Source organism: Pantherophis guttatus, chromosome 1, assembly GCF_059756535.1.
Source record: "Pantherophis guttatus breed Tessera chromosome 1, ASM5975653v1, whole genome shotgun sequence".
Taxonomy (NCBI): Eukaryota; Metazoa; Chordata; class Lepidosauria; order Squamata; family Colubridae; genus Pantherophis; species Pantherophis guttatus.
In genome coordinates, this window is record NC_142063.1 from 285,017,719 (window position 1) to 285,037,235 (window position 19,517).

A 19,517-nucleotide genomic window follows, 5' to 3' on the forward strand; every position below is an offset into this window, starting at 1 on the left:
AAGTGACATGTGCATCATCACACAATGCCTTTGTGTACTTGAGTGCTGGTGTCTATCCTAAGTACATAAATTACAGCACTTGTGCAATTATGTTGAAACACACATCATGGAAAGGGAGACAAATACGTCATCACATGTCATTTATGTATTTGTTTCAAACATTAGAATGCAAGTATCTAATAGCAGTTGTGTGATACCACTACACGTCGTTTGCCTGTAGTTTGTTCCATATGCCACTGACTACTAGCCATATGGATCACTGCCTACATCAAAATTACCATCCCTAAAAAGATGAAAAGAAAAAAGATGTTTTGTTAAATGTGACAGAGCTGTGATGATGCAATCTGATAATTTGTGGAGAGGGCAGGAAAGCACTGATTGTTGGTATTTTAATTACTATATTTATTTTATAAAGTTACACATTTATCAATTGTGTATTACAAAAATAATCTTTCCTTCAGGGTTGGTTTTTTTTTTTTTTTTTTTTTTTTGCTTAACTTAGGTATTTCCATGTACACAACCTAGGAACTTAGCCACAATCCTAAAGTGTTGACATATTTCTGGTGTGAGATGAGGGACCTGAGCAGCCAAGGCCAACATGAACATTCTACAAGCTCAGCATTTTATCTTGATGGAATATAGAAAGTACTACTGAATGGAACAGAATTTATCACTCAACCCAAAGAGCATTATGTAATATTTTCTGTTTAAGTGCATCATTACCTTCACTATCATATAGAAAAGGTAAAGTAATTGATTGTATACTTTTTAAATCCTGCCATTGCCAGATAAGGATTGGATACTCTCCTACCTAAATTCCTGGGGAAGCATGGCCAATCAATATGGCAGCTTCTGTGCTAAATGTACCAGTGAAGTGACTTGCTGTGAGATAACTTCCAATGTCCCCTTAGAAAAGGAACAGCAGATGAGAGAGGAACACCTGTTGCTGAAAATAGGCAAAACTCAGCACAAAGACAACCATTCTAAAAAGTGGGTTTTGTATCTGGAACCCTAAAACTTTGTTTCAAAATGTCAGCAGTTCTACCACCTCTTTTTTGATAGAATCCAACATAGATCTTGAAGCCCTCTTCTCTCCAAATTTAGCATGTATCTCTTTTCCTCTCTCCCACATACATGCACACTATGTGGAATCCTCCAACAATATAATTGTTTTGATGTCACTCCTAAGTTCTTTCTCTCAAGAACTTGCTCCTTGCAATTGGAACTAGAACAGAGCTCTACTTCCAATTTCATAGACATCCATCTTCTCCTGGCAAGTGTGAAGGCTCAAACCAGATATCCAAGGCAAAGCAAAGGCTTTGTTTCTGCTCCCATTTGACACCATAGCTGAGGAAATGTGTTGCTGAATTGGTGAATGAATATGATATAAAATTAAAGTATTAACAAACCTCCTGAGATGATTTGGTATAATACAGAATCTGTCTTTCATTTGCAACTAAACAAACAAACAAACAAAAAAGAAAATGAGATAGAAGAGAAGTAAAAATGGTCAGCAAACTGTCTCATGGCATTATGAGGAGATAATGTCATTGGAAACACATAATGGCAGAAATGGTAGAAAATGGTAGAAAAATTCAATATTGTTTGGACCAGAATTCTAAAGTCAGGGCATATCCATAGCAGTGTCTAAACTCTCAGAAGTAAATAGGCCATATGAAATCTGCAAAGACTCTAACCAAGAGTTATCAGATGCCTAAAGGCCTAACAAAGTTTCAGCTCTTACAAACTCTACTGCACCTTTGACGCCATTATACAATGTAGAATGTACGTCGGATAACAACCTTCTGATCCACTTGCTGTCTTCAAAAGGAGGGTTATCCTAGCCCATTGTTTCCTTGGCTGCCTTGATGAGTTGAAGTCAACATGCCAATGGATTTACTGCACACATTCAAGAATTCTTTTCTCAAAGCAGGATTTACTGCCTTGTGGACACTTTCCTTCATGCCAATTCACAGCCTTCAGTTCCATTAGAGACCTCAACGCTTTGGAGATAAGCAGCCAGAACTGACCCCAGACACAGCTGGAAGGATTCTCTGAGTCGCCAGTGGGCGTTTTTAGATCAACCAGGCCCTGATTCTGGCTCCTTACAGTTCCGTTGTTTTCCTGGGTTCTATCAAGATTGTACTTAACATTCCCACTTGACATTCTTGGTCCTGAAGCTTCCTTGCAGTTTGAGAGGGGCTCTGACTTCTCTGACGCCCCTTCTGCCAATTCTTCAGCAGCAGCAACACGGTCACTAAGATCAACACAACAGTGATCCCCCCAAATACAAGCACTAAAATGAGCTGTGACTGACTCAGTCCTGAGTCTTGTTGAGTTACCACCTCTTTCACAGAGATTAACAGCCCGCCATCATTTGATTTCTCACTGTAGTTAGTGATTCGCTTTCCAGTAACTATAACCTTGGCTGGCTCAGACTGGGTCATCCAAGAGTAACTGCTGGTTGTGCTTCCCAGAGCCCTGTTGTGGTCCTTGGCATCAGGCTGAGACTCAGTGATCCAGGTTGCCTCTGGAGCTAGGAGCTCGCATGTTTTCCCAGCAAAGCCCTCGGGACACAAGCAATCAAAATCGTTGATGCGATCATAACACTTAGCCCCATTCCTGCATGGTTGGCTGGTACAATCATCAATGTTGATGGTGCAGAAACGTCCTTCAAAGCCAACCTGGCACTGACAGGAGAAGCGATTAATGCCATCAAGGCAGGTGGCGCCGTTGGCACAGGGACGCATGAGGCAGTCGTCGACATCAATCTCGCAATGTGCACCAGTGAATCCAGCTAGGCACTTGCAGGTGTAATTGGAAGCAAAGCCATTATCATCGTGGCACAATGCACCATTTTTGCATGGAAATCTGAAAGGACAAAATCAGGGAAAAATTAAGGCCCATTAGGCTTTTATTTATTAGATTACACAATCCCATATGGTCCATTACAAAGTTGGAAGTTTCAATTTTCTCTTTGTAAAAGTAAAACTTTAATCAATCTTTGCCCAAAGCTTACAATACACTTGTTTTCATTTACGTGGCATTTTCTATAAGATGTAAATTTCATTCTGATCAAAGCAGTGGAGCGCTGGTCTCAGATTATCTTCTGCTATCACCATCTTTTTTTACTAGGACTGCTCACCCTGCTTTCTCACACGGCCCTGTCTTCAGCTCACAGTCCTTTCCATGGAATCCTTCAAGGCACAGACAGGAATATTCTCCATCACGATCATACACACACTCAGCTTCATTTTTACACGGCGACTGATGCTCGCAGATATGAACATCTGAAATAATAATAATAATATAAAAATAAAAGGTGGGTTTAAAATATATTTGAGCTTGATTGTCTCATGCCAAATGTTTAAAAAAAAAACATTTATCTTTATGCTACAATCATGAAGTAGAATTTAAAAAAAATACACACAAAAGGATGAGGATCTCATAGAAGTCTATAGGGAGGTGCTTCATAAAAGTTACAATTATTTGGCCATCTACCCAAGATTCATCTTTAGGCAGTCCTTGACCATATTTGAACCCAAAATTTATGCTTGTGAGACAGTTGTTAAATGAGTTTTGCCCCATTTTATGATCTTCCTTGCCACAATTGTTAAGTGAATCACTGCAGTTATTAAGTTATGGGGTTCCCCATTGACTTTGCTTGGCGGAAGGTCGCAAAAGGGAATCACATGAACCCAGGACACTATAACCGTCATAAATATGAGCCAGTTGCCAAGCAGCCAAATTCTGATCACGTGACCATGGGGATACTGCAATGGTCATATCACTGAAAAACAGTGATATTTCACTTTTTTCAGCGCCACTGTAACTTTGAATGGTCACTAAACAAATGACTGTCGATAAGTCCAGGTCTACCTGTAATTTAGGTTGACCTATGGGTGGAAGTGTTTTTTTTAATGAACTTGATCTCAAGAAAAGATGGTAAATTCAGCCATAAAGTACTGATGAAAAGCAACTTCATCATAACTGAGTAGCATAACATACTTAAGTGTCTGAAACAAACAAAATGACAATCCAGGAGGAGGAAAGTATAGAACTGAGTAGTTAGATCAAAAGGAAAAACATTTTCCTAAAATAATGTATTGCCTGGATTCCTTCCTTCCTTCTTCATGCCCAGAAGCTACTTTTTAATTTTCCTCTCAAAAAACCTGAAACCCACTTCCACACCAATTAACCAACCTAACATGTTAATATAGCTGAGTTTAGATACATGCTTTATCCATGCTTTACACATTCTCAGAATGTAAGAATGTCCCTCCCAAACAGGATGAAATGTTCAAAAGGTGACGATTGTTGACCCAACAATGTGTCAAAGGGGGAACCTTGCAAGGGATGGAATGAAGTGGCAGCAATATTCAACAAGAGCCACTTTTGTTGAATGGCCCACTTTTACTGAAACTGCTAAAACTAAAAATGGCTTTTTTTCAGAAGTACATTATCATTGTCTTTACCCTGTCTGACAAGGAGGCACCTATTCAGGGGTGAAATGCTCCCAGTTTGGACCGGATCACCCAATCCAGTAGCGATGGCGGCGGGTGGTTCGGCGAACCGGTAGCAAAAATCCCTGCCCGCCCCCACCATGCCCAGCTGAGCCACACAATCATCAGAGGCTTTTTTTTTCTTTTAAAAGCATTTGTTCTACAACCTCTTCCGACGAAAAAATGCTTTTAAAAGTAAAAAAAAAAGCCTCTGATGATTGCACGGCTCAGCTGGGATCGTCAGAGGCTTTTCAAAGCATTTTTTTCTGCAATCTCTTGGCCGAAAAGGTGGTAAAAAAAATGCTTTAAAAAGTCTCTGACAATCCCAGCTGAGTTGCCTGATCGTCGAAGGCTTTTCAAAGCATTAGAAAAAATGCTTTGAAAAGTTAAAAAAAAAAAAGTTGGCCACGCCCACCCAGTCACATTACCCACCACCACCACCAAGCCACGCCCACAGAACTGGTAGTAACAAATTTTACATTTCACCCCTGCACCTATTCCTACTGAGGCTTATATAGATAGTTAAGTCCAGTCTAAAAGGAAGAGGACCAAGAACTCTAGCAACTGTTGTCTTCTTAAAAGACACCCTTCCAAAGACAAGAAGACACTGCTAACAAAGCTATATGGTTACTGAAATTAGGCTGAACTGCTACTGTTGTTTTAAAGCTAAAGATGGGATAAGGAACTAAGGTCAGACAAAATACAGATGTCAGTTTTTAAAGCTGGGAATTAAATGGCCTAAAAATCCTAACCTGAAGTTTAAAATGTAGGAGAAAATGCCTAGGGATTAAACCTTGGGTCTGATCCACATGCACAGGTAGTCCTCAATTTACGACCACAATTGAGCCCAGGATTTATGTTGCTAAGTAAGAAATTTGTAAAGTGAGTTTTGCCTCATTTTACAACTTTTCTTGCCACATTTGTTAAGTGAATCACTGCAGTTGTTGAACTAGTAACATGATTAAGTGAGTCTGGGTTCCGCATTGACTTTGCTGGTCATAAAGTCCCAAATGATGATCACATGACCCCGGGACACAACAACCATCATAAATATGAACCAGCTGTCAAGTATCCGAACGTAAATCACATGACCATGGGGATGCTGCAACAGTCATATATATGAAAAATGGTCATGAGTCACTTTTTTTCAGTACCACTATAGCTTTGAATGGTCACTAAATGAACTGTTATAAGTTGAGGACTACATATACCATATTTTTCGGAGTATAAGACGCACCGGAGTATAAGATGCAGCTTAGTTTTTGGGGAGGAAAATAAGAAAAAAGCTGATTGGTGGGTGGATCGGCCTCCCAGAATACCCCCAATCAGCTGTTCTCAGAGGTGAATTTTAGCAACAGGTTCATTGGTTGTGAGCTCTGTGCCTTGCTTTTTTTTCAGCCTCTGAAACTTCTGAAACTGTTTTAGAAAAAAAAAATTTCTACCTCTGAAGGCCTCTGAAGCCCTGTTTGGAGGCTTTTTTTCTGAAGCTTCTTTCAGAGGCTTTTATTCTGAAGGACTATCTGTACTATGTTCAATCTCCTTTCTTTGGTATTGGTATGTAGATTAACCTCTTCCGATCTGTTGGTTATTGTGTCATTCTCCAATTTTATTGTTAATTCTTTTTAAACATTTAAATTGGGTTGTTTATTTTAATTATATGGGCCAAACTATTTAATATTTTTAAATCGTTTTTAACTTTTATATTTGTAGGTTTTACGCTGGCTGTACACCGCCCTGAGTCCCATTGGGAGAAGGGCGGTATATAAATTAAATTAAATTAAATTAAATTAAATTAAATTAAATTAAATTAAATTAAATTAAATTAAATTAAATTAAATTAAATTAAATTAAATTAAATTAAATTAAATTAAATTAATAAATATTTGTTAACATAGATTGGTTAGAACAGTGGGTCTCAACCTTCCTAATGCTGCGACCCTTTAATACAGTTCCTCATGTTGTGGTGACCCCCAACCATAAAATTATTCCTAAAACCATTGAAAATATGTGTTTTCCGATGGTCTTAGGCGACTCCTGTGAAAGGGTCGTTCGACCCCCAAAGGGGTCCCGACCCACAGGTTGAGAACCACTGGGTTACAATCATTACTGATTCTTCTTTTGTTGCTTGCCATATTATTTTAGATAAAAGCCTTTCAGAGGCTTTTTTTCTGAAGTTTCTTTCAGAGGCTTCTTTCAACCTCTGAAATCTTTGTTTGTGAGGCTGGGTGGGGCTACAATCGGAGTATAAGATGCACCCAGATTTTCACCCTCTTTTTGGGGGGGGAAAAGGTTGCGTCTTATACTCCAAAAAATACGGTATATGGAATTCAATTCTGTTCTTCTCTGCAGATATGAATACTTTTGCATCTACCTATCTTGCTGTGCCATGTCCTTTAATGTTTTGTAGTTTGGCTACCAAGTATGGGGTCAAGCTTCTGTGTGTACATACATACACGCGCGCACACACACACACACACACTCAGTGTAAAGCAGCATTATGTAAGAGTATCCACTTCCAATATGTGTGTCTCCATTGTCCAGATTTTGTTTAAGATTTTTCCATCCTGCTTCAATTGGAGTAACCTACCTTTGTCACAGAACTTGCCAGCCCAGCCAGTTTGGCAAATGCATTGCCAGGGCTGGTGGCATGACCCATGGCCACAGCCAGGCATTCTCACACAGTGTTCACAATATTTTCCCTCCCAACCGGGATCACATCTGCAAAAGAATGCAAGATCTGGATAAGCAGAGAAAATTCCAGTATGACATATGTCGTCAAGGGATTTCCCCCCCCCACTCCATACTAAATATTGCAAGCTAAATCTTTTCCAATTCTATGTTAGTCCATAATGTGTGTCTAATATGTATTCCTAACACTTTACTATCTACTTTGAAATAAACAAAAAGTTAAAGATACTGAATTGGAATTCTGTCTCTCATACAGATTTTCTCTCAGGCTTTGGTTAGCAGAACTTCTCATCGTCCATCTAACTCCTGCCTCAGAGAAACAATCTGTTTTCAGTCAAAAAAAATTTTCCCAGTGCTTTTTCCTCTTTGCCTTCAACCTACTCCACGTCTAATTACATTTGAAGAGTGTTCAAATGCCATTAAAAGGAGCCTGGATAGCTCAACAGACTAAAAGCCTGTTATTAACATTCAGCTGTCTGCAATTATTGCAAGTTCGAATCTCCCCAGGCTCAAGGTTGACTCAGCCTTCCATCCTTTCTAAGGTAGGTAAATTGAGGACCCAGTTTGTGGGGGCAATAAGCTGACTTTGTATAAAATATACAAAAGTATGAAGGCTATTGCTTAACATATTGTAAGCCGCCTTGAGTCTCCGGAGAAGGGCGGCATATAAATCTAATTAAAAAAAAAAAAACAATATCCCATTAGTAGTATATCGAATTGTCTGGTGGTCCATCTCAGGATCACCCAGCCAATAAATCTTCAACAGTCACTGCTGTCTAATTCAGTTTTAGTTGCTAATCATCACACCTTCATTAAAAATATATATAATTTGATTTCTATAGCTGCCCATCTCAACAAGTGACCCTTGGCAGTCCATGTCATAACACATAAGAAACAAAACTATTAAAACTTTACAAAATAATACAGAATACAAATTTAAATAAATGTACTCTTCTTATGTCCAGAATTCTCCTTTTCAAGAACCCACAGCTCCATAAACCCTCCTTCTCTTATGGGAATATCTTGCTGTAAGTAATTAAGCTAAATCCTTCTCTCAGCTTCTATTTATCAACTTACAAGTGTTTCTTTGGGTGGCTTAGCCTCTTTGGCTTCTGTGACAGAATCACAGAAAGACAAGCCTTCTTGTGACTGTTATATGCAGTGTTACAATATATTACAGTACATTGAAGAGGAAGCAGCAGCAGCAGAGGGAATGGAAGGCTACACAAAGAAAAAGCTGTACTTGCATCAAAAAAAATTGTTTACCTGCATTTGCCATCCTTTTCACAGCTGCCGTGGGCCAAATTACAGTGGTCACTGCAGTCATCACCTGCAACTTAGAACAGAGCATAGAACTTTATGCACAATAGAGCCAAGAATGCAATGTTAGCTACATCAACATTAGGATGAAAGTATAAGACTGGCATAAGGATTCTTCTTAATATAGACTGGTCAAATATGAAAAAAACTGAAATCAAGATTCTGAATGGATTTTAAACTTCATTTCATTTCATTTATTCGAATTTCTATACCTTCTAAACTTCTATGACACCTAGAGTCACCATGGCAAGATGGGTGGCATAGAAGTTAAAAATAAAATAAAAAATAAAATGAATAAAATATAAATTAAATTAAATATTACAATCCATGATAGTACCAGTTTACTTGAGATTCACCACTCACTTCACTGGAATAATTGCATGTTTATTCTTTTGCATATGGTCTTCTCTTTCTAACAAAAATGGAAAAGCACTTAAAGACAGAAGCTTTGTCAAAATCCTATTCTATGTCCTGCATTCTGGGTCATAGAGAACAGATCGGGACATTTTCCCCCATCCAGATGTTCAGAGTCTCCAAGGACTGGAGCTACACTCCAACAGCATCACCTTTCTGGGCCAGGGTGGAAATATATAACTGGTTATCATCAACACCAATAACGCCATACCTCATGCTTTCAAATGACCTCACTGGTTTCATGAAGATGTCAAAGATCAGTGAAAGACTTGATCAAGTTTCACATTTCAGAAACCTAGAACTAAGTCTCTGTTCCCCCATCACCAATACTGACTGGAACCAGTTGCATAGGAAGGAGAAAAATCCTTCTGCTATCTTCATCTCAGGCCCTCCAAAGGTTTTCCATGGTGGAGTTTCTCTGAATTCAGTCAGCTTCTGAAATTGCATTGGGTCTACCAGTTGCTTAAGGTGGACTGATCAAGAGGCCCTAGCTCCCTTCATGGAAAGGTCACTGCGAACCTAGGGCCAAGGTAAGGGACTGATGTTAGCATCCCCCAACTCCCAAATCACAATTTCACTGCCTTGAAAGAAAAAAAACAAATCCAATGTGAGTCAGGCCCTGAATAAGTTGGACCAGGTCCTTCGTTATCATGGTGGCCATGACTCCTTAACTACCTAAGACTCCAGGTCCAATGAAGGCAAAATAAAGTTTCCCAGAATCATAATTCTGGGGAATTCCATTGGCCACAGAATCTAGGACTTTTGGAAAGAAGGTTGATACACTATAGAGAGGAAGGTAGGTAAGCAGCAATCTCAGCTGTTTCCCATAAGTAATCTCACAGAGGTCTTGCATCCAATTATGTATAGGACAAGGCCATAAAAGTCCCCCAGAAACTATCAGATAACAACAGCCACTCCCCACTCCTGTTCCAGAGTCATGTTGGGTGACACACCTGAAATCTGGGAGGACAAATTTCAGAGACAGGACACCGTCTCCACAGGGTCAAGCTATTTTACAAAGTACCTGAAGGCAGGACAAGAAGCAATGGATGAAAACAAATCAAGGAGAGAAGCAACCTAGAACTAAGGAGAAATTTCCTGACAGTTAGAGCAATTAATCAATGAAACAACTTGCCTCCAAAAGTTGTGGGTGCTCCAATATTGGAGGTTTTTAAGAAGAGACTGGATGACCACTTGTCTGAAATGATATAGGGTTTCCTGCTTGAGAGATGGGGTTGAACTAGAAGACCTCAAATGTCCCTTCCAATTCTGTTATTCTGTTATAATTTTGCCCAACCAATTTTTGGTTAAACTCAGAATGCAATATAATTAATATAATATCAGCAATATAAGAATAGTCACCCACAGACAGCTAGTAAACAGCTAGTAACCCCAATGGGGATCTAGCGTGCACAATAGCAGCTGCTGGTGGTTTGAGGTGATACCTGTCTTGGAGTTGCAATATTACAAGAGATGGCACAAGACTGATTACAATATTTATTTAAAAGAAAGTGATGGTGAGACCTTATCTGAGTTTGCACACAGTTTAACCATGATTTGCAGAGTAGCTTCAATCAGTTGGATTCCCATACCAAACACAGAAACCACTGGTTTTTGGCTCAATGTAAAGTATGCACCAGGATTCAAAACCTAGCCTTTTCTGGATTCCCATCAGCCATCATGGAGAAGTGTAAACAGAGAAAGAAAAGAAGCACTATCTAGCAAGAATGGCTATTGCTCAGTATAACCACATCAACTAAAACTGAGGTATAGTCTAGAAACTGGAATGGATTCCTCCACCTTCAGTGCTGAGGCCACTAATATTTCCAGTTCTTTGCCCCATCACTTGAGACAAGAATTAGAAGTGTTCCAAGGTGTGGATTTCTTTTTAATTATCTAAGTATCTCCAAGGCTGTAATTGAGCCATCCTCAGGTCCCACCTTTCAATTTCCGACAATTACTTCTTTCCATCCTTTGTCTCCATCCTAGTTTCTTGTGTATAAAGCTACCCTGACTTCTCTTTCATTGAGGGGGAGGGGTGATCATGTATTGTTAGGTACCTCTAGGATATGCTAAAATTTCCATCGGGAGAAAGCTAAGATAATGCAGAGAAAACTAAATCAGGTATGATGTACTGATAATAATAGTATACCTTAAAATGGAAATCTAATTCTGTTCAGGGGGGTAGTAGATTGTGATAGAGGAAAAGAGTTAATTAATCCTTCCTCTGATTGTCATTTCCTGCATCAAAACATCTGCCCAAAGCTGAGATTTTCTCCAGGATGAAGATAGTAATAACTACAAATAGCATCTTCCTTTCCAGATCAAAGTATAACTTTAATAAGTTACAGTATGAAAATACTGCAGGGGACAAGGTAAACAATAACAACAAAACATTCAGATTAGATTGTCACTGCCCAGGTATGGTTTTATAGGTTTGGTTTTCTTTTTAAAAATTGTGTGTGTGTGTGTGTGTGTGTGTGTGTGTGTGTCTTTGGTTATTCGGGTTTTCTCCCGCGTAAAATTGGAAGTGTCTTGGCGACGTTTCAACAAAGTCTCATTCGTCATCTTCAGGCTGGTGTTTTCGGCTTCACACGAAAACCAGCATTATATATATATAATGTAACAAATAATCAGAGTTCTCTTTTCTTGGTCTTTTGGCAGAGTTCAGGCATTTTATGTTATTTTTGTTGTTTTTAACTCTGTTGGCTTTTTTACTTTTATTTTATTTTAATCGTGAGCCACCCAGAATCATGTATACGAGATGAGCAGCCTGTATATTTACTAAATAGATAATAATGTAACCTCTGTTTTCCATTCTTTATTATTTCTGGTTCTCAGGAATATTGTAAGGCCATCTGCAGAGTGTCCAGTAGGTGTCACTGCCTACATTAAAATTTAAAATGCAGTGAGGCACAGTTCAGATGCAGGACAGCCGGCACAGTACGGAACAGACATCCTGAATGTCAGCCAATTCAATTTAAACATGACTTCCATGTTTTCAATCCAAACTCATTCCAGATGCAAGCAGAGATACATCACGGTGAAAGGCTAAAGTGAGTGTTTCCATTCTAAAACATCCTCCAGCTATTTTCTCCCTTTATGTGAAAAGATTCAGGTGGAGAATTGGAGGGGGGAGGGGGGGAAACATTTTCCTGCTCTGTGTTAAAGCTGTATTGGATTTGTTCAAAGGGAAAACATTTCCTAGGAATCCTAGGATGAGTCCTAGGAAAATCCAAGGTAATCCTGTGCCACCGTTTCCCAGCAATAATTTGTTTTTTCCAATGCCGTTTTAATTTTTCTGCAGGGAACATTTCTTACCATTGGAAAGATGTCATATCAATCTGTTATTAATATTACTATGACTTACTGTGAGAAACAAGGCAATTTTCACCTGCAGCCCATCTACCACTCTAAAATCTTTCACCGTTTTTTATGATGGATTACTTTACATTGATATTATTTTTATGATGGATTATAGTTATACGCTCCTTCTTTAACTCATACTGGGGTCTGCGTGCACCCAAACACCACAAGTGCCCAATATCAGATAAGGATCTCTTGCCCTGCTACCTTCATGCCCTGTATAGCTTTCTATTATACCATCATTCGGGAAACAAATCTCAATAGCTCCACAAACATAATGCTCTCTTTGCCATCGCCTTGTCCTCAAAATTATTTTGCCTTATGGTCCAAACCAGGAGTGGGCTTCAAATATTTTAGCAAGGGGTTCTCTGTCCGGTTGCTGGGTGGGCGTGGTCATAGTGGGCGTGGCCTAGTTCGCCTCTTGCACCACGGTGGGGGGGGGTTGTTTTTGTCTTCCCCAGGCTCTGGAGGCTTTTCTTGAGCTTCCGGGAGGGCGAAAATGGCCTCCCCAGGCTCTGGAGGCCTTCTGGAGGCTGGAAACGGCCCCATTTCTGGCCTTCCTGAACTTCTGGTAGGCCTGTTTTTCACCTTCCCCAAGCCTCCGCATGCGCCCTGCACTTACCTTGCATCCAAAACGGGCCGCATGGGACTCCTGGGAGGGGCAAAGTGGGCAGGGCCAGCCAGGAGTGGGATTTGGGGGGTTCTCCAAACTGCACAGAATCTTAGCTAGAGGTTCTCCCAAACCCCTGCAAACCCCCAACATCCCACCCCTGGTCCAAACTCTTCTTTGGTTGCCTTCTCTGTTTTGGGAAGGAATCCAAACCTCAACCAAATCCTGGACGCTAATTTTGTAAAAGTGCTTATTTGGCACCTGAAGAACAACTCTCTTCAAATGAGACTCACCACTCACAGAGAGTTATACAAAAAGAAGGTCATGTGTGCAGTGACAAAATAAAACGTTCTCTTCTCTTCGGCGGCACTTTAAACAGTTCAAGTGAATGTTTAGTGAATCCTCACCTAGGATAAAGTGGTGATGGGCCGCAAGGATCCAAAGCAAGGACATGAGCTGAAGACAGAAACTCCTGAGCATGATCAGTGTGGCTCCACCGAGATAGTCACCTACAAGAAACAAAGATAAGATCAGAATCCTGCCTCTCTTGCACTACTAACAGGATATCTTCTATTCCAAACACTTGGATGGACGCAAAGTTAAACGTGTTAAAATGAGAAACCTTTAAGAATCATCTTGCATATTTGTGCTCCATAAGCAATAGAACATATCCCTCAAGCTTTTCTCCCCATTTACTTGGGAAGGGATTAACAACCCTATATCCAGAGGTGGGATTCACTTACCTTCCCTACCGGTTTGCAAATGTGAGTGTGCGCGCACGCACCACCTCTGCGCATGCACACAGCCTTTTGCGCATGCACAATAATCACACATTACATCTGGGTGGGTGGGCAGAGCCTCCCATAGTCGCTGCTACCAGTTCGCTCAATCCGGAGAGAACCGGCTGAATCCCACCACTGCTATATCTATGAAAAACTAAGCCCTTCTTTAAAATCAAGGGCATAGATCAGAGCGCGATTCTTCCGAAGGCGTCGTTCACTATATATGCATTCCAAAGTGAAATGCCAACTGTACTGAACAGATAAGCCCATTTAGCGCTTTATTTAAATTTAAAGTTGAAGCACAGAAAAGATCATGCGGTTACTTGGCTAATTAAAAGTGCAATCCTGTGCTCCCTGCTCAGAAATAATTCCTACTGTTTTCTGAGCAATTCTGACAATTTATCAATCTCCCGGCAGTACAACAAGAACACTTAATGGGAGTATAGTTTAAAATTGGACAATAAATTTAACCATGTTGCTGTTTAGTCATGGCTATTCCTACTGCTTCATGGCAGAACAGCCCAATGGCTATGTTCAATTGCTGTCTACCCTTCTGAAGGGATTTGATGGTCAGATTTACTTATTTCATGTGCATCTCTTTTATTGTGAAAAATTGGAAATCCCTCATGTTAGGGGATATTGGTCAATATGAGCAATGTTAGCCTGCTCCAACTTGCAAACCTTCGGAGTATTAAAGCATAAGTCTTTCAATACACTATCTGGAGAGGCAGGAATTGAGCCCAAGATCTTCCTTCTAGGAAGCATGTATGTTCCTACTAAATGCCGGCTTTTCCTTTTCTTCCAAAAACCTCCAATCAACATACTTGTGGCTATTCTATAGCATTATTCATGCCAGCAAGAGTGGGAAATTTGAAGATCCAGCAATGCAAGAGACCTGAGCTACTCTTCCGACACCTGTGAATCCTCACTGATCACACCAGGTGAAAAGTCATGATTTGCTGCATCAAGAAAGACTCCAAAGCTGTACAAATAACACCCAAAAGACCCCAGCCCAGTTTTTTTTTTTTTTAAAAAAAAAGCAAAGATAACTACGGACAACTTTCTCCACTCCCTTCCCACCAAAAGCACAGCTCATCCTACATATCACATACATATCCTACATATGCCTTTTTTGCATCGTGGCTTCCCCTTTTCTTCTTCTCCCCATCATCTCCCAATATACAGTAAGTATGGACCATATCACTGAAAGAAGAGACACAACCTCTTCTCTTCAATCTTGGAACAAAACATACCCTGCTGTAACGTTTTAACTTTTCTTCAAATTCTAGGGTAACCTCATAGATTGCATATGTACACACACGCCGAGTTACACATGCATAATGCATATGTGCGTGCACGCGCCCACTTACAGACGTATTGGTTAATATTTATTCCCTCTTTTGGCAGGGACAGACAAATCTTTTCCAGCCAGAGGGTGCATTTAAAAAAAAAAAGGGGGTCTAGTGGCTAAAAATTGCAGATAGAATAGCAAGGATACATTTATTTATTTATTTATTTATTTATTTAATTAATTAATTAATTAATTAATTATTATGATTTATATTCTCCCGAGGGACTCAGGGCGGCTTACAAAAACAATATTACTATAATTACAGTTCCAGAAGTAGAATTTTGGGCTTCATTTTTTGTATTGGGGGAACCAAGGGCAAGAGTTTCAAGCCCGGTGTAAATTTAGTGAACCAATTTTAGTCCTTGTTTTATGAAGAAGAAATATAAAAGTTTTTAGGACACTAAGAAGCGGGGGCTGGGGACCTGCAGCCATGTCATTCACTATGGCTGCAGTGATAGCCTTATTCACTAAAGGTGTGAAATAGATGCTGAGGACAAGGAAGAAAAGTGGAGAGAGTAGGATATGCCAACCTGTGACTCTTAAAATAACCACCTCACATTTGAATTAAAAATGTGAACCTTTGTTGCTATTAACTAAATGCAACAGCAAGTCCAGTCAATTTTTGTGTACAGAACAGAGGAAGCACCAGCTGCTCTTTTGTTTTGGGTCGCAAACAAAGTCCCCCACCCACATTCTCTCAGCACTTTCCCCAAACTACAATCCCAAAAGTCACTGTAACATAGTTACAGTAAGTAAAACTTCTGTTGCTTTGTAGGGGTGATAGAGCTTAAGGCAATATGAAAAGACAAGAATATAATTACCAAATGTATTGCGCCCATTTCAGCTGAATGTATTCTCGTTGAAAAGATATTCGGGGTGAGTTTACAATAAAGATTCCATGCATGTTTGATTATTAAAGGATGTTATTTTTATGAGCCTACATAGAATTCTGGTCACGTTCTGCTGTGGGTAACCGAACTCTACCATTTCCCTAAAATCCTATTGTTGTTCCAATTGGCTAGCAGATTGGCTTTCATTTCTTATCCTGAAGTATTATGTCGTGGTGTAGTGTTTTGTGCTGCTGAACAGCTGCTGCATATCAGGGAAGGGCAAAATGATTCCTGTGAATCTTATAAAATAATTTATGGATTAAGGATGAACAGTTGGTAACCAATTCCTCTTGAGCTATTAGGACCCCAGCTGAATGCCGCATGTCATTGAAAAGGTCATTTCTCCCCTCCACTCCCAATAAAGTCTTCAGAGATATGACCTAAGTCACCAGTAATCATAAATCAATTATTTTTTTCTAATTGTTTTCCCCCATAAATGTATTAAGAAGCTCAAGGTACCCTGAAACACTTTGAAGGTTCTTCACAACTTTCCTTGTAGGAGACCTGTGTTAGTCCATGGTCACCAAAAATCATAAGGAATCTGATGGTAGCATCTTTTCTAAGTAATAAAATGTTAAAGTTTTCTCAGTATCGCTTAAATCATGTTCTCAATATTGCCACTTCAATCTCTCTGTTTAATGATTTGGGAAGAAGCTATTCCTTTCACTGGCAGCAAATAAGATTCCAAAGGAATCTTTTCATTTATAACTAGTTCAGGGGTCTCCAACCTTGGCAACTTTAAGATATGTGGACTTCAACTCCCGGAGTTCCTCAGCCAGCTTCGCTTTCGCTTTGCTGGCTGAGGAACTCTGGGAGTTGAAGTCCACAAGTCTTAAAGTTGCCAAGGTTGGAGACCCCTGAACTAGGTGGCTTCCCTGAATTAGCTGAATTGGAGTCCCCTAAGGAAGATGAAAAAAAGATACTGGTGTACATTTCTGGGTTATAGGTTATGCAATACCATTTGAAATAATATGGTGGGGTCGCTCATCACTATGTACAGCAGAGTTACTGAATCAAGAATTCAATAAGAAACTAGATAAGATACTGATTTCTCTGCTTCCAACATTTTCAACTGGTTGATGGACTGACAACCTAGAGAGGATAGATCAGAGAAATTAGCACTGAGATAAGTGTATATAAAAAAGCAGAGATCTATATGTTATCCTAAAATATGGAAGCAACTTCTGCTGCTTTAGAACAGGGCTCTTAGATCTGAGTCTCTAATTCCATGCCCCAGGAAAGGAACAAGCATTATTCAAATTTTACAAAGGCAAGATTGGCCAAGTAACAAACCTACGTGGAAAGCCCTGTTAGGTAGAATTGGTGATCCTTCCATGCATATGCACGTTCTTCTGGTGTTTTAAAGCCTACTGCTAAAAAGCAACGTGGCTTTGTCTAACTGTACTGCAACTTTATTTATTTATTAAATGGTTATGCTGCCCATGTCCCTAAGGCAACTTAACTGGACAAAAAGGCAACTCGACAACGACCCTGTCCCCCACTGCCTCTGGTTCTCCCCATCCTGACAGCATATGCAGAGTTGACCTCGCCTCCATTTGAGGGTACTTCTCTTCAAAATTGCTGTTTCTCTGCAGGGCGGATTGTACTATGCTGCTTTTCTGCCTCAACCTCTTAGTAGAGGGGTCTCCAACCAAATTCCCCAGCCAGCAGAGCAAAGCAAAGCTGGCTGGGGAATTCTGGGAGTTGAAGCCCTCCAGGCTTAAAGTTGCCAAGGTTGGAGACCCCTGTCTTAGTACAGCAAGAGAGATGAATACACAATCTCATTCAGAGCCGGCGGAGAGCCCACACCCACCCAAAAAAAGGCCTTCTGCCTATGCTGGCCACATCCTCTGCCTGATGCCTCCGCTATCTTCCAGCGGCTCCTCATCGCCTGGTCCCTTCTCCGCCCTACGGATTCCCGCCGGCCCAAAAAGGAGCGCCTCTACGGAACCACCGCGGAGCAACACCCCCCCCCCCAGTCCCCGCAGCAGCCCCACGTGCTCCTGCCGCCGCCGCCGCCGCCGCCTGGCAGACGAGCCTCTCTGACAGCCTCTTCCCCGAGAGCCCCACCCCAAGGTAAGGCGGCAGGCAAGACCCTTCCCAAACCCACAGTCACCTCCGCTCCTTCCAGGTGCGGAGGGGAGGAGCGCTCTCTCGCCCAGCCGCCTCAGCAGCAGCAGCAGCAGCAGCACACATGCCGCCAGGCGCCATCCCAAACATCCCCACCCTCGCCCCAAAAAAAGAGCCCGCGCCGACCGCGCCTGCCTCCATTTGCAGGGCAGACCCTGGTGTGCCAGCTCGCCCTGGCAGCGCCCCCCCCCCCGCCCCACACACATATACACTCCGTCATCTCCCGCTGCCTTTGCCGCCTGCCTCCTCGTGCGCCGTGGGGAATCCTCCCTCCCATTTCAGACCTACCTTTCTTTCCCGGCAGCTCTTTTTCCCCCCAATTTCCCCGGATCCCTTCCAGGCCACCCTGGCTTTCCCCACCACCCCCCTCCCCTTCTCCCTTGCGCGCATCCCTCCCCTCCCACCCCGCCCCAAAAGCAGACAAACAACTTCCCCTTTTCCTCACCTCGGCGATCGCGGCGGCTCCTTGCTTCACCCCCCCCCGCGCCACCCCCGGGCCGGGGGCGTGCCTGCTGGCCTCCTTCCTTTGCTTCGGGACTAGCGCGGGGATCGGCGAAGGGGGGCTGCCATGCCCTGCCCTGCTTGGGCACGGAGGGTTCGGCGGAGCTGTTTGCGAGCCTCCCGGCTCCTCCGGTTGTTGCTCCTCCTGCTGTTGCTGCTGCTGCTGCTGCGGCAGCCGCCGCCGCTGTTGCTGCTGCCGCCGCCGCCGCCGCCGTGCGCGCTCAGGCCGGCTGCCAGGGGCTGCGTGTGGCTACACATCCCTGCTCCCTCCCTGGGACATGCCGCCTCCCGCAGCTCGACGATTGCGAGAGGAGGGAGCCAGGAAACCCAGAGCCCCCAAACCGCAGGCGGACGTTCCTCTCCCGCCCAGCCCGATCACCTCTCACCTGCGACTCCTTTAGCCTATGGTGGGGGAGGGGGGGAGGGAGGGGGGAAGAGGGAGCGGAGGAGAGACGCCTTTCTCCAAACCGGAGTAGGACTGGCGCCTCCTCCTCCTCCTCCTCCTTCTCCTTCCTCCCTCCCGGCTAGACCAGCACTGAGTTCTTCTCCCGCGTTCTCGTCCCAGCGTGCAAATTGCCCCGTCGCTCTAACGCCCGCCGAGTGGCTCCAGCTTCTGCGATTCGAATTCAAGGCTTCCAACAATGACCCGAGACTCCACCGCGTCGACAGTAACCGTGGGCCTTTCTAAAGCCCTTCGTGTGTTTTAGGTTGCTTTTGGCTTAAGCGTTTGTGGCTGGCGGCCCGTTTCACCACATGTGCAGGGAGGGTGTAAGTCCTAAGGGATGGTAGGTTGCGATGCACGAAAGCTGCTCGTGCGATATTTGTTGGAAACTTTTCGTGGGTCATTGGCAGATTGCAGCCGGCACACACTCTCAGGCAGTCCCTATATCCCACTCCCAGAGCAAGTTACATGTCATTCAGTTCTGCTAGCAAATTTTTTTTTATTAAACTTCAGCAAACATC

The 19,517-nt window shown here is 42.2% G+C and overlaps 1 protein-coding gene across 6 annotated transcripts; it reads right to left on the reverse strand.

Annotated features, from left to right (window-relative positions):
• Positions 1 to 374: 374 nt before the first annotated feature.
• DLK2 (delta like non-canonical Notch ligand 2) lies at positions 375 to 19,285 on the reverse strand. 6 transcript variants are annotated; one of them, XM_087883057.1, is made up of 6 exons: positions 18,499 to 19,285; positions 13,308 to 13,409; positions 8,457 to 8,526; positions 7,090 to 7,220; positions 3,146 to 3,290; positions 375 to 2,871 (listed from the first exon to the last, which is right to left on the reverse strand). In XM_087883057.1, the coding sequence occupies exons 2-6, from the start codon at positions 13,378 to 13,380 to the stop codon at positions 2,106 to 2,108; spliced, it is 1,185 nt and encodes a 394-aa protein (XP_087739183.1). In that variant the 5' UTR covers positions 13,381 to 13,409; positions 18,499 to 19,285; the 3' UTR covers positions 375 to 2,105. The 6 variants fall into 6 exon arrangements, with proteins under 6 accessions (XP_087739183.1, XP_087739186.1, XP_087739184.1 ...); XM_087883060.1 differs by having other exon boundaries at positions 8,457 to 8,520; positions 18,499 to 19,052; XM_087883058.1 differs by lacking the exon at positions 18,499 to 19,285 and adding an exon at positions 18,342 to 18,433.
• Between the last annotated feature and the right edge of the window lie 232 nt (positions 19,286 to 19,517).